The 13,924-nt window shown below is 43.3% G+C and overlaps 1 protein-coding gene across 1 annotated transcript in view; it reads right to left on the minus strand.

Annotated features, from left to right (window-relative positions):
* LOC307093125 (uncharacterized protein) overlaps positions 1-13,924 on the minus strand; it is a 59,865-nt gene that overhangs the window by 19,911 nt on the left and 26,030 nt on the right. The window contains exon 3 of the mRNA XM_079760893.1: positions 1,384-8,829. Within this exon, the coding sequence (XP_079617019.1) occupies positions 1,384-8,829 (7,446 nt within the window). The remainder of the gene's footprint in view (positions 1-1,383; positions 8,830-13,924) is intronic.

The following is a 13,924-nucleotide window of genomic DNA, read 5'->3' on the forward strand; positions in this document are numbered from 1 at the left end:
AAATAAACTCAAAATGGATACAGGACTTAAACATAAGACGGGAAACCATAAAAATACTAGAGCAATCCACAGGCAGCAAAATCTCAGACATATGCCAAAAGAAATTCTTCACTGACACTGCCCCTAGGGCAATGGAAGCTAAAGAGAAAATTAACAAATGGGACTACATAAAAATAAAAAGCTTTTTCACAGCAAAAGAAACCATCAACAAAACAACAAGAAGGCCCACTGCATGGGAGAACATATTTGCAAATGGCATCACTGATAAAGGTTTAATCTCCAACATCTACAGGCAGCTTATACAACTTAATAAAAGGAAGATAAATGATCCAATAAAAAAATGGGCAACAGACCTAAATAGAATCTTTTCAAAAGAAGACAGAAGGAAGGCCAAGAGACACATGAAAACATGCTCAAGGTCACTAATTATCCGAGAGATGCAAATCAAAACAACAATGCAGTACCATCTCACACCTGTCAGAATGGCTATCATCAACAAATCAACAAACGACAAGTGTTGGCGAGGATGCGGAGAAAAAGGAACCCTCGTGCACTGCTGGTGGGATTGCAGACTGGTGCAGCCACTGTGGAGAACAGTATGGAGTTTCCTCAAAAAACTGAAAATGGAACTCCCATTTGACCCAGTAATCCCACTCCTGGGAATATATCCGAAGAAACTAGAAACACCAATTAGAAAGGATATATGCACCCCTATGTTCATAGCAGCACAATTCACCATAGCTAAGATTTGGAAACAGCCTAGGTGCCCATCAGCAGATGACTGGATCAGAAAACTGTGGTACATCTACACAATGGAATACTATGCTGCCATAAAAAAGAAGGAATTCTCATCATTTGCAGCAACCTGGGAGGAATTGGAGAACATTATGTTAAGTGAAATAAGTCAGTCAATGAAAGAAAAATACCACATGATCTCACTCATTTATGGATAATAAAGAACATTATAATCTTGAACAAAAAGATAGTTACAGAGACAGTAAAGCATCAAACAGACTGTCAAATTACAAGGGGAAGGTTAGGGAGAGGTGGGGGAGATAAGAGATCAATCAAAGGACTTGTATGCATGCATATAAGCATAACCAATGGATGCAAAACTCTGGGGGGTGGGGGCATATATGGGAGGGGGGTGTGGGGAGGGCAATGGTAAGATATGTACACATATAATACCTTAATAAAAAAATTGGAAAAAAAAAAGACATAGAGAAACAAATGGTACAGTGATAGGACGCAGAGGTTTGTATTTAATGGAAAGCAAGTAAGAGCATAAGAAGTGAATGAGAAAACGTTTAAGAAGAAAACCACGAAGAGGGTAGATTGAAAAGAAACTAAAGTTTTTAAAAAGTGAATTCAGAAATTACTTACTTGCTATTGTTGGTATAACACTAGAGACAGTGGGGACTGTGGTGGATGTAGCACTCTGAGTGCTAGGTTTTATTCCGGCTGTTGAGGTTGAGAGAGTCGTGGTGGTGACGTCAGAGGTTACAGAAGTGGAGGAGGCAGAGGTTGTTGCAGGGCTAGAGTGGCCAGGAGTAGACACAGGTGAGGTGGTGCCAGAAACAACTGTTGAAAATGTGCTGGCTTCTGAGGTACTGGTCATAAGAGAGGTGGTGGCAAAGGTAGATGTGGTAGGTGTATTGGACTGAGTAGGAGTTGAAGTAGAAGTGGCAGGTGTGCTGGTTGTGGGAGTGTTAGCAATAGTTGTTGCAGTTGTGCTGACCTCTGTAGGAGTTGAAACAGATTTGGTGGCACCACTTATAGTTGTGGGTGCATTTGATTCAGTGGAAATTGTCATAGATGTAGAGCCAGCACCGGTTGTTGAGGGAATGTCAGAAGTAGTAGTAATGGACATAAGAGTGGTGGTGTCAGAAATAGTTGTTACAGAACTATGTCCTTCTGTAGAAATCGAGACAGATAGAGTGGTGTCTCCTAAAGTGGTAAGAGAAGAACTCTCATCAGTAGTGGTGGTCAAAACTGTGCTGGAGGCAACTGGGCTTGTTGACGATGAAGTAGACTCTGTATGGATTGTCACAGAAGAGGAGCTATCAGTGGGAGTAGTTGAAGATACAACAGTCCCTGTAGAAGTTATCACAGTAGTTCTGGTGTCACTAGGAGTTGTTGAAGACGAAGTGGGTGTGTTTGTATAAGTGGGAGTTGTTGAAGATGCCTGAGTAGACACTGTCACAAGAGTGGCACTGGAACTAGGAGATGTTAAAGATTCACCAGCTTCTGTGGATAGCGTCACAAGAGAGGTACTATCCGTAAAAGATGTTGTGGATACCGTAGTCTTTGTGGAGGTTGTCAGAAAGGTGGATCCACCAGAAATCATTGTAGAGGATGCAGTAGCCTTTGTAGTGGATATCCCAGGACTGTTGATCTCACTAGTAATTGTTGAAGATGTGCTACCTTCTGTTGAAGTTGTATAAGGAGAGGTGCTGCCAGCCAAAGTTGTTGAAGATGAACTAGCCTCTGTAGGTGTTGTCCCAGGGGTGACACTGTAAGTAGGAGTTGCTGAAGGTACGCCAGTTTCGGTTGTGGTTGTCATCTGGGTGGGGGTGTCAGTGGGAGTTGTAGTAGATGCAGAAGTCTCTGTAGGAGTTGTCATGGGAATGGTACTGTCAGTAGAAGTTGTTGAAGGTGCACCATCCTCTGTAGACATTGTCACAGTGGTGGCACTGTCTATAGAAGATGTTGACGATACAGTGGTCTCTGTAGAGGCTGTCAGAGGAGTGGTGCCACCAGAAGGCATTGTTGGTGATGCAGTAGCCTCTGCAGTAGATGTTACAGGGCTACTGGTGTCACTAGACATTGTTGAAGATGTGCTACCTTCTGTTGAAGTTGTATCAGGAGAGGTGCTGCCAGCCATAGTTGTTGAAGATGAACTAGCCTCTGTAGGTGTTGTCCCAGGGGTGACGCTGTAAGTAGGAGTTGCTGAAGGTACCCCAGTTTCGGTTGTGGTTGTCATCTGGGTGGGGGTGTCAGTGGGAGTTGTAGTAGATGCAGAAGTCTCTGTAGGAGTTGTCATGGGAATGGCACTGTCAGTCGAAGCTGTTGAAAGTGCACCAGCCTCTGTAGACACTGTCACAGTGGTGGCACTGTCTATAGAAGATGTTGACGATACAGTGGTCTCTGTAGAGGCTGTCAGCAGAGTGGTGCCACCAGAAGGCATTGTTGGTGATGGAGTAGCCTCTGCAGTAGATGTTACAGGGCTACTGGTGTCACTAGACATTGTTGAAGATGTGCTACCTTCTGTTGAAGTTGTATCAGGAGAGATGCTGCCAGCCAGAGTTGTTGAAGATGAACTAACCTCTGTAGGTGTTGTCCCAGGAGTGACGCTGTAAGTAGGAGTTGCTGAAGGTACCCCAGTTTCGGTTGTGGTTGTCATCTGGGTGGGGGTGTCAGTGGGAGTTGTAGTAGATGCAGAAGTCTCTGTAGGAGTTGTCATGGGAATGGTACTGTCAGTAGAAGTTGTTGAAGGTGCACCAGCCTCTGTAGACACTGTCACAGTGGTGGCACTGTCTATAGAAGATGTTGACGATACAGTGGTCTCTGTAGAGGCTGTCAGAGGAGTGGTGCCACCAGAAGGCATTGTTGGTGATGCAGTAGCCTCTGCAGTAGATGTTACAGGGCTACTGGTGTCACTAGACATTGTTGAAGATGTGCTACCTTCTGTTGAAGTTGTATCAGGAGAGATGCTGCCAGCCAGAGTTGTTGAAGATGAACTAGCCTCTGTAGGTGTTGTCCCAGGAGTGACACTGTAAGTAGGAGTTGCTGAAGGTACCCCAGTTTCGGTTGTCATTGTCATCTGGGTGGGGGTGTCAGTAGGAGTTGTAGTAGATGCAGAAGTCTCTGTAGGAGTTGTCATGGGAATGGTACTGTCAGTAGAAGTTGTTGAAGGTGCACCAGCCTCTGTAGACATTGTCACAGTGGTGGCACTGTCTATAGAAGATGTTGACGATACAGTGGTCTCTGTAGAGGCTGTCAGAGGAGTGGTGCCACCAGAAGGCATTGTTGGTGATGCAGTAGCCTCTGCAGTAGATGTTACAGGGCTACTGGTGTCACTAGACATTGTTGAAGATGTGCTACCTTCTGTTGAAGTTGTATCAGGAGATATGCTGCCAGCCATAGTTGTTGAAGATGAACTAGCTTCTGTAGGTGTTGTCCCAGGGGTGACGCTGTAAGTAGGAGTTGCTGAAGGTACCCCAGTTTCGGTTGTGGTTGTCATCTGGGTGGGGGTGTCAGTGGGAGTTGTAGTAGATGCAGAAGTCTCTGTAGGAGTTGTCATGGGAATGGCACTGTCAGTCGAAGCTGTGGAAGATGCACCATCCTCTGTAGACATTGTCACAGTGGTGGCACTGTCTATAGAAGATGTTGACGATACAGTGGTCTCTGTAGAGGCTGTCAGAGGAGTGGTGCCACCAGAAGGCATTGTTGGTGATGCAGTAGCCTCTGCAGTAGATGTTACAGGGCTACTGGTGTCACTAGACATTGTTGAAGATGTGCTACCTTCTGTTGAAGTTGTATCAGGAGAGATGCTGCCAGCCAGAGTTGTTGAAGATGAACTAGCTTCTGTAGGTGTTGTCCCAGGGGTGACGCTGTAAGTAGGAGTTGCTGAAGGTACCCCAGTTTCGGTTGTGGTTGTCATCTGGGTGGGGGTGTCAGTGGGAGTTGTAGTAGATGCAGAAGTCTCTGTAGGAGTTGTCATGGGAATGGCACTGTCAGTCGAAGCTGTGGAAGATGCACCATCCTCTGTAGACATTGTCACAGTGGTGGCACTGTCTATAGAAGATGTTGACGATACAGTGGTCTCTGTAGAGGCTGTCAGAGGAGTGGTGCCACCAGAAGGCATTGTTGGTGATGCAGTAGCCTCTGCAGTAGATGTTACAGGGCTACTGGTGTCACTAGACATTGTTGAAGATGTGCTACCTTCTGTTGAAGTTGTATCAGGAGAGATGCTGCCAGCCAGAGTTGTTGAAGATGAACTAGCCTCTGTAGGTGTTGTCCCAGGGGTGACGCTGTAAGTAGGAGTTGCTGAAGGTACCCCAGTTTCGGTTGTGGTTGTCATCTGGGTGGGGGTGTCAGTAGGAGTTGTAGTAGATGCAGAAGTCTCTGTAGGAGTTGTCATGGGAATGGTACTGTCAGTAGAAGTTGTAGAAGATGCACCATCCTCTGTAGACATTGTCACAGTGGTGGCACTGTCTATAGAAGATGTTGACGATACAATGGTCTCTGTAGAGGCTGTCAGAGGAGTGGTGCCACCAGAAGGCATTGTTGGTGATGCAGTAGCCTCTGCAGTAGATGTTACAGGGCTACTGGTGTCACTAGACATTGTTGAAGATGTGCTACCTTCTGTTGAAGTTGTATCAGGAGAGGTGCTGCCAGCCATAGTTGTTGAAGATGAACTAGCCTCTGTAGGTGTTGTCCCAGGGGTGACGCTGTAAGTAGGAGTTGCTGAAGGTACCCCAGTTTCGGTTGTGGTTGTCATCTGGGTGGGGGTGTCAGTGGGAGTTGTAGTAGATGCAGAAGTCTCTGTAGGAGTTGTCATGGGAATGGCACTGTCAGTCGAAGCTGTTGAAAGTGCACCAGCCTCTGTAGACACTGTCACAGTGGTGGCACTGTCTATAGAAGATGTTGACGATACAGTGGTCTCTGTAGAGGCTGTCAGCAGAGTGGTGCCACCAGAAGGCATTGTTGGTGATGGAGTAGCCTCTGCAGTAGATGTTACAGGGCTACTGGTGTCACTAGACATTGTTGAAGATGTGCTACCTTCTGTTGAAGTTGTATCAGGAGAGATGCTGCCAGCCAGAGTTGTTGAAGATGAACTAACCTCTGTAGGTGTTGTCCCAGGAGTGACGCTGTAAGTAGGAGTTGCTGAAGGTACCCCAGTTTCGGTTGTGGTTGTCATCTGGGTGGGGGTGTCAGTGGGAGTTGTAGTAGATGCAGAAGTCTCTGTAGGAGTTGTCATGGGAATGGTACTGTCAGTAGAAGTTGTTGAAGGTGCACCATCCTCTGTAGACATTGTCACAGTGGTGGCACTGTCTATAGAAGATGTTGACGATACAGTGGTCTCTGTAGAGGCTGTCAGAGGAGTGGTGCCACCAGAAGGCATTGTTGGTGATGCAGTAGCCTCTGCAGTAGATGTTACAGGGCTACTGGTGTCACTAGACATTGTTGAAGATGTGCTACCTTCTGTTGAAGTTGTATCAGGAGAGATGCTGCCAGCCAGAGTTGTTGAAGATGAACTAGCTTCTGTAGGTGTTGTCCCAGGGGTGACGCTGTAAGTAGGAGTTGCTGAAGGTACCCCAGTTTCGGTTGTGGTTGTCATCTGGGTGGGGGTGTCAGTGGGAGTTGTAGTAGATGCAGAAGTCTCTGTAGGAGTTGTCATGGGAATGGCACTGTCAGTCGAAGCTGTGGAAGATGCACCATCCTCTGTAGACATTGTCACAGTGGTGGCACTGTCTATAGAAGATGTTGACGATACAGTGGTCTCTGTAGAGGCTGTCAGAGGAGTGGTGCCACCAGAAGGCATTGTTGGTGATGCAGTAGCCTCTGCAGTAGATGTTACAGGGCTACTGGTGTCACTAGACATTGTTGAAGATGTGCTACCTTCTGTTGAAGTTGTATCAGGAGAGATGCTGCCAGCCAGAGTTGTTGAAGATGAACTAGCCTCTGTAGGTGTTGTCCCAGGGGTGACGCTGTAAGTAGGAGTTGCTGAAGGTACCCCAGTTTCGGTTGTGGTTGTCATCTGGGTGGGGGTGTCAGTAGGAGTTGTAGTAGATGCAGAAGTCTCTGTAGGAGTTGTCATGGGAATGGTACTGTCAGTAGAAGTTGTAGAAGATGCACCATCCTCTGTAGACATTGTCACAGTGGTGGCACTGTCTATAGAAGATGTTGACGATACAATGGTCTCTGTAGAGGCTGTCAGAGGAGTGGTGCCACCAGAAGGCATTGTTGGTGATGCAGTAGCCTCTTCAGTAGATGTTACAGGGCTACTGGTGTCACTAGACATTGTTGAAGATGTGCTACCTTCTGTTGAAGTTGTATCAGGAGAGGTGCTGCCAACCATAGTTGTTGAAGATGAACTAGCCTCTGTAGGTGTTGTCCCAGGGGTGACGCTGTAAGTAGGAGTTGCTGAAGGTACCCCAGTTTCGGTTGTGGTTATCATCTGGGTGGGGGTGTCAGTGGGAGTTGTAGTAGATGCAGAAGTCTCTGTAGGAGTTGTCATGGGAATGGTACTGTCAGTAGAAGTGTTTGAAGGTGCACCAGCCTCTGTAGACACTGTCTCAGTGGTGGCACTGTCTATAGAAGATGTTGACGATACAGTGGTCTCTGTAGAGGCTGTCAGAGGAGTGGTGCCACCAGAAGGCATTGTTGGTGATGCAGTAGCCTCTGCAGTAGATGTTTCAGGGCTACTGGTGTCACTAGACATTGTTGAAGATGTGCTACCTTCTGTTGAAGTTGTATCAGGAGAGATGCTGCCAGCCAGAGTTGTTGAAGATGAACTAGCTTCTGTAGGTGTTGTCCCAGGGGTGACGCTGTAAGTAGGAGATGCTGAAGGTACCCCAGTTTCTGTTGTGGTTGTCATTTGGGTGCTGGTGTCATCGGTGTCTGTAGGAGTTGTCGGAGATGCAGATGTCTCTGTAGGAGTTGTCATGGGAATGGCACTGTCAGTCGAAGCTGTTGAAGGTGCACCAGCCTCTGTAGACACTGTCACAGTGGTGGCACTGTCTATAGAAGATGTTGACGATACAGTGGTCTCTGTAGAGGCTGTCAGAGGAGTGGTGCCACCAGAAGGCATTGTTGGTGATGCAGTAGCCTCTGCAGTAGATGTTTCAGGGCTACTGGTGTCACTAGACATTGTTGAAGATGTGCTACCTTCTGTTGAAGTTGTATCAGGAGAGGTGCTGCCAACCATAGTTGTTGAAGATGAACTAGCCTCTGTAGGTGTTGTCCCAGGGGTGACGCTGTAAGTAGGAGTTGCTGAAGGTACCCCAGTTTCGGTTGTGGTTATCATCTGGGTGGGGGTGTCAGTGGGAGTTGTAGTAGATGCAGAAGTCTCTGTAGGAGTTGTCATGGGAATGGCACTGTCAGTCGAAGCTGTTGAAGGTGCACCAGCCTCTGTAGACACTGTCACAGTGGTGGCACTGTCTATAGAAGATGTTGACGATACAGTGGTCTCTATGGAGGCTGTCAGAGGAGTGGTGCCACCAGAAGGCATTGTTGGTGATGCAGTAGCTTCTGCAGTAGATGTTTCAGGGCTACTGGTGTCACTAGACATTGTTGAAGATGTGCTACCTTCTGTTGAAGTTGTATCAGGAGAGATGCTGCCAGCCAGAGATGTTGAAGATGAACCAGCCTCTTTAGGTGTTGTCCCAGGTGTGTCACTGTAAGTAGGAGTTGCTGAAGGTACCCCAGTGTCAGTTGTGGTTGTCATTTGGGTGCTGGTGTCATCGGTGTCTGTAGGAGTTGTAGGAAATGCAGTAGTCTCTTCAGGAGTAGGCATTGAAATGGCACTAACAGTAGAAGTTATTGAAGATGCACCATCCTCCGTAAACACTGTCACAATGGTGTCACTGTCTGTATAAAATGTTGAATATACTGTGGTCTCTGTAGAGGCTGTCAGAAGAGTGGTGCCACCAGAAAGCATTGTTAGTGATGCAGTAGCATCTTCCACAGATGTTATAGGGCTGTTGTTGTCACTAGACATTGTTGAAGATGTGCTATCTTCTGTTGAAGATGTAGCAGTAGGGTTTTCGAAGCCAGAGCTGCCAGCCTGAATTGTTGAAGATGAAGAAGCATTTGTGGTGTTGCCTGTAAAAGATATTTTTCAGAGAAATTTAGGTGTCAAAATTTATTGTCTGCAATGTACTGGACATAGTTTTGGGCCAATTTGGGTTTTTTACCCTCTCTTTTAAGCTGTTTTGAGTCTCGTCGAGCCTGAACTCTCTTCCTCAGACCCCAGCTGATTCCCTCCATCTTTGAAGAGTCTCTGTAAGGCCTCCGAAACTAAGCAGTCAGGGGCTGTATAATATTTCCCTTTCCCAGCATGCTCAGGGTGGTTCCAATATTTTTGAATGGTGAGGCATTCTTTGCTGTGCCTCCAGGGCTGCAGTGCTTCACCTGCTCTATTGCTCTGCTAGCACTTGTGGCCCCGGAGGTCCTTCTGAGGCACACACTGTCCTCTGTTCCAAACAGCCCTGCCCTCACTGAATTCTGAGAGAAAGGGAAGTTAGCCTCCCAGAGTTATAACACTTCTTCCCTATCTGGGTATCCTTCATTCTTTCAAAGCTCTGTGAGTGCTCTCACCTAATCTTTTGGAAAGGGCCCAGGTGGCTGAGTGCCTTGCTTCTTTCACAGTCTAGAAGTCAAGCATCATGACCTAGTCCAGATACAGGTGAAGCAAGGAAATTGGGGGTGGGGGATGAGGCTTCACAGGTCTTTGGGGAGGTTGGGCAATGTCACATGGTGCAGGTATATGACAGGAAACTCCTGTCCAATTCAGGAGTCAGATTTCAGAACTGTGGGACAATAAATTTCTGTTCTTTTAAGTCACACGGTTTGTGTGACTGCTACAGCAGCCCTAGGAAACTAATGGGTTCCAGTCATGTAATGGGTTAAGGATAGTAGTGTGGATTTTTATCTCTTGCCTACACCCTCTCCTTCTTGAAAGAAGACCATCTTCACTTGGCTTCTGGGTTACTGCACTCTCTCAGTTTTCCTCCCACCCTTGGCATTCCTTCTAGACTTCCTTTTGGGAGATTTGGGCATGTCCTAGGCTCTACCCTAAGCTCTCTGCCTACTCTCCATCCCAGGGGGAGCTCACAGCTTTACAAACCATCCACATCCTAATGATTCCCATGTGTGTCCCTTGCTCCAGTAGCAAAACTACAGTTATGAAGTAGCAACTAAAATAATTTTATGGTTGGGAGTCACCACAACATGAGGAACTGTATTAAAGGGTCACAGCCTTAGAAAGGTTGAGAACTACTGCTCTATACTGTCTCAAAGGGTAAGAGATCCTTCTTTTTCATTGCTGCATAGTATTCCATGGTATAAATGTAGCACAGCTTTTTTATCCACTCTTCTATTGATGGGCACTTGGGCTGTTTCCAGATCTTAGCTATTGTAAATAACGCTGCTATGAACATAGGGGTGCATATATTCTTTCTGATTGGTGTTTCGGGCTTCTTAGGATATATTTCTAGAAATGGGATCACTGGGTGAAATGGAAATTCCATATTAAATTTTTTGAGGAAACTCCATACTGTTTTCCATAATGGCTGTACCAGTCTGCATTCCCACCAGCAGTGTACTAGGGTTCCCCTTTCTCCACATCCTCGCCAGCATTTGTCATTTCTTGATTTACTGATGGTAACCATTCTTACAGGTGTGAGGTGATACCTCATTTTCATTTTAATTTGCACCTCTCTGATGATCGGTGACTTAGAGCATTTTTTCATATGTCTCTTTGCCATCTGTATGTCCACTTTGGAGAAATGTCTATTTAGGTCCTTTGCCCATTTTTGTTTGTTTGTTTTTTGTTGTTAATCCTCACCTGAGGATATTTTTCCATTTTGTTGATGGTTTCTTTTGCTGTGCAGAAGCTTTTTATTTTGATGTAGTCCCATTTGTTTATTTTCTCCTTACTTTCCTTTTGCCCTAGGGCCTAGGAGATGTACCTGTAAACATATTGCTATGAGAGATGTCTGAGTTTTTGTTGCCTATGATTTCTTCTAGGATTTTTATGGTTTCACACCTTACACTTAAGTCTTTCATCCATTTTGAGTTTATTTTTGTGTATGGCATAAGTTGGTGGTCTATTTTCTTCCTTCCTTCCTTCCTTCCTTCCTTCCTTCCTTCCTTCCTTCCTTCCTTCCTTCCTTCCTTCCTTCCTTCCTTCTTTCTTTCTTTCTTTCTTTCTTTCTTTCTTTCTTTCTTTCTTTCTTTCTTTCTTTCTTTCTTTCTTTCTTTCTTTCTTTCTGCATATATCTGCCCAGTTTTCCCAACACCATTTATTAGAGAGACTGTCTTGATACCATTTATTTAAGAGACTGCTCCTGCCTCCTTTATCAAATATTAATTGAGCATAATGGCTTGGGTCGATTTCTGGGGTCTCTGTTCTGTTTCATTGATCTACATGCTTATTCTTGTGCCAGTACCAGGCTATTTTGATTACAGTAGTTTTGTAGTATAACTTGATATCTGGTATTGTGATTCTTTCAACTTTTTTCTTCTTTCTCAAGATTATTGTGGCTATTCAGGGTCTTTTTTGTTTCCAAATAAATTTTTGGAGTATTTGTTCTATGTGAAATATACTGTTGATAATTTAATAGGGATTGCATTGAATCTATAGATTGCTTTGGGTATAGGGACATTTTAATGATGTTAATTCTACCAATCCATGAACACAGTATATTCTTCCACTTGTTTATATCTTCCTCTATCTCTTTTTTCAACATCCTGTATTTCTGAATATAAGTCTTTTACCTCCTTAGTTAACTTTATTCCTAGGTATCTTAATTTTTTTGTTGCTATGGTAAATGGAATTGTTGGTTTAGTTTATCTTTTTGAGAATTCATTATTGGCATATAAAAAATGCCATTGATTTCTGGATGTTAATTTTGTATCCTGCTACATTGTCAAATTCCTTTATTAAATCTAATAGTTTTTTGGTTGCGTCTTTAGGGTTTTCTATGTACAATATCATGTCATCTGCGAATAATGAGAATTTTACTTCCTCCTTTCCAATTTGAATGCCTTTTATTTCTTCTTGTCTGATTGCTGTGGCTAGGACTTCCAGTATTGTGTTGAATAAGAGTGTTGAAAGGGACAGCCCTATCTTGTTCCTGTTCTTAGGGGACATGGTTTTAGTTTTTGCCCATTAAGTATTATATTCACTCTAGGTTTGTCATATATGGCCTTTATTATATTGAGGCATGTTCTCTCTATTCCCACTTTGCTGAACGTTTTAATAAAAAATGGGTGTTGGATTTTGTCGAATGCTTTTTCTGCATCGATTGATATGATCATGTGATTTTTGTCTTTCAATTTGTTTACATGATGTATCACATTTATTGATTTGTGAATATTGTACTAAGCTTGCATCCCTGGAATAAATTCCACTTGGTCATTGTGTATGATCTTTTTAATATATTCCTGGATACAATTTGCTAAGATTTTGTTGAGGATTTAGCATCTATATTCCTCAGGGATATTGGCCTGTAATTCTCTTCCTTTGCAGAATTTATTTGGTTTTGGAATTAGCATAATTCTGGCATCATAAAAAGAGTAAGGAACTGTTCCCTCCTCTTGAATTTTTTTGAATAGTTTCAGGAGTATATGTGTTAGTTCTTCTTTGAATGTTTGGTAAAACTCCCCTGTGAAGTTGTCCAGATGTGGGTTTTTGTTTGCTTGGAAATTTTTTATTACTGTGTCAGTTTCCTCAGTTGTTATTAACATATTCAGATTTTCTGATTCTTCTTTTTTTAAAATATATTTTTATTGATTTCAGAGAGGAAAGGAGAGAGAGAAAGATATAGAAACATCAATGATGAGAGAGAATCTTTGATCAGCTGCCTCCTGCAGACCCACATTGGGGATTGAGCCCACAACATAGGCATGTGCCCTTGACTGGAATTGAACCCTGGATCCTTCAGTCCACAGGCCAACACTCTATCCACTGATCCAAACCAGCAAGGACCTTTATGATTCTTCTTGATTCAGTTTTTGGAGATTGTATTTTTCTAGGAATTTGTCCATTTCATCCACATTGACCAGCCTGTTGGCATAGAGTTACTCATAGTATCTTCTTATAATCCTTTGTATTTCTGTGATATCAGTTGTTACTTCACCACTTTTATTTCTGATTTTAATTATTTGGGTTCTCTCTCTTTGTGTCTTGATGAGTCTGACCGAAGATACATCAATCTTGTTTATCTTTTCAAATAACCAGCTCTTGGTTTCATTGATCTTTTGTATTTTTTTTTTTTTTTAGTCTCTGTCATCTATTTCTGCTCTAATCTTTATTATTTCCTTCCTTCTATTTACTCTAGACTTTTATTGTTGTTCTCTTTCTAATTCTTTAAATTGTAGGGTTAAATAGTTTATTATTAATATTTCTTGTTTTTTGAGGTAGGCCTCTCAGGACTGCTTTTGCTGTGTCCCAGAGATTTGGGGTTGTTGTGTGTTCATTTTCATTTGTTTGCAGAAAGATTTTGATTTCTTTCTTGATCTCATTAGTAACCCATTCATTATTCAATAAAATGCTATTTAGTTTCCATGTGTTTGAATGTTTTTGAGTGTTTTTACTGTAGTTGATTTCTAATTGCATTCCATTATGATCTGAGAATATGTTTGGTATGATTTCAATATTCTTGAATTTGTAGAGATTTGTTTAGTGTCCTAACATGTGCTCTACCTTTGAGAATGACCCATGTGCACTTGAGAAGAATACATATTCTGCAACTCTGGGGTAAAAAGTTCTATAAACGTCAATTAAATCCATCTGTCTGACCCAGCATGTCATTTAGAGTCATTGTTTCCTTGTTAATTTATTGTCTTAAAGATTTAAGGTTATTATTGATAGGTACTTATTTATTGCCACTTTAATTCTTTATGCCTATGTTTCTCTCTCTATTTCTTCTTCTCATTACAGCAATTCCTCTAGCATTTCTTGCAGTGCTGATTTGGTGGTGACAAACTCCTTTATCCTTTCTTTGACTGGATAGCTCTTCATTTCACCATCTATTTTGAATGATAACCTTGCTGGATATAGTAATCTTGGTTTCAGATCCTTGCTTTTCATTACCCTGAATACTTCATGCCATTCCCTTCTGGCCCATAGAGTTTCTGATGAGAAATCAGCTGACAGCCTTATGGAAGCTCTTTTGTAGATAACAGTTTGCTT

This window comes from Cnephaeus nilssonii (assembly GCF_951640355.1).
Source record: "Cnephaeus nilssonii genome assembly, chromosome: 2".
NCBI lineage: Eukaryota > Metazoa > Chordata > Mammalia > Chiroptera > Vespertilionidae > Cnephaeus > Cnephaeus nilssonii.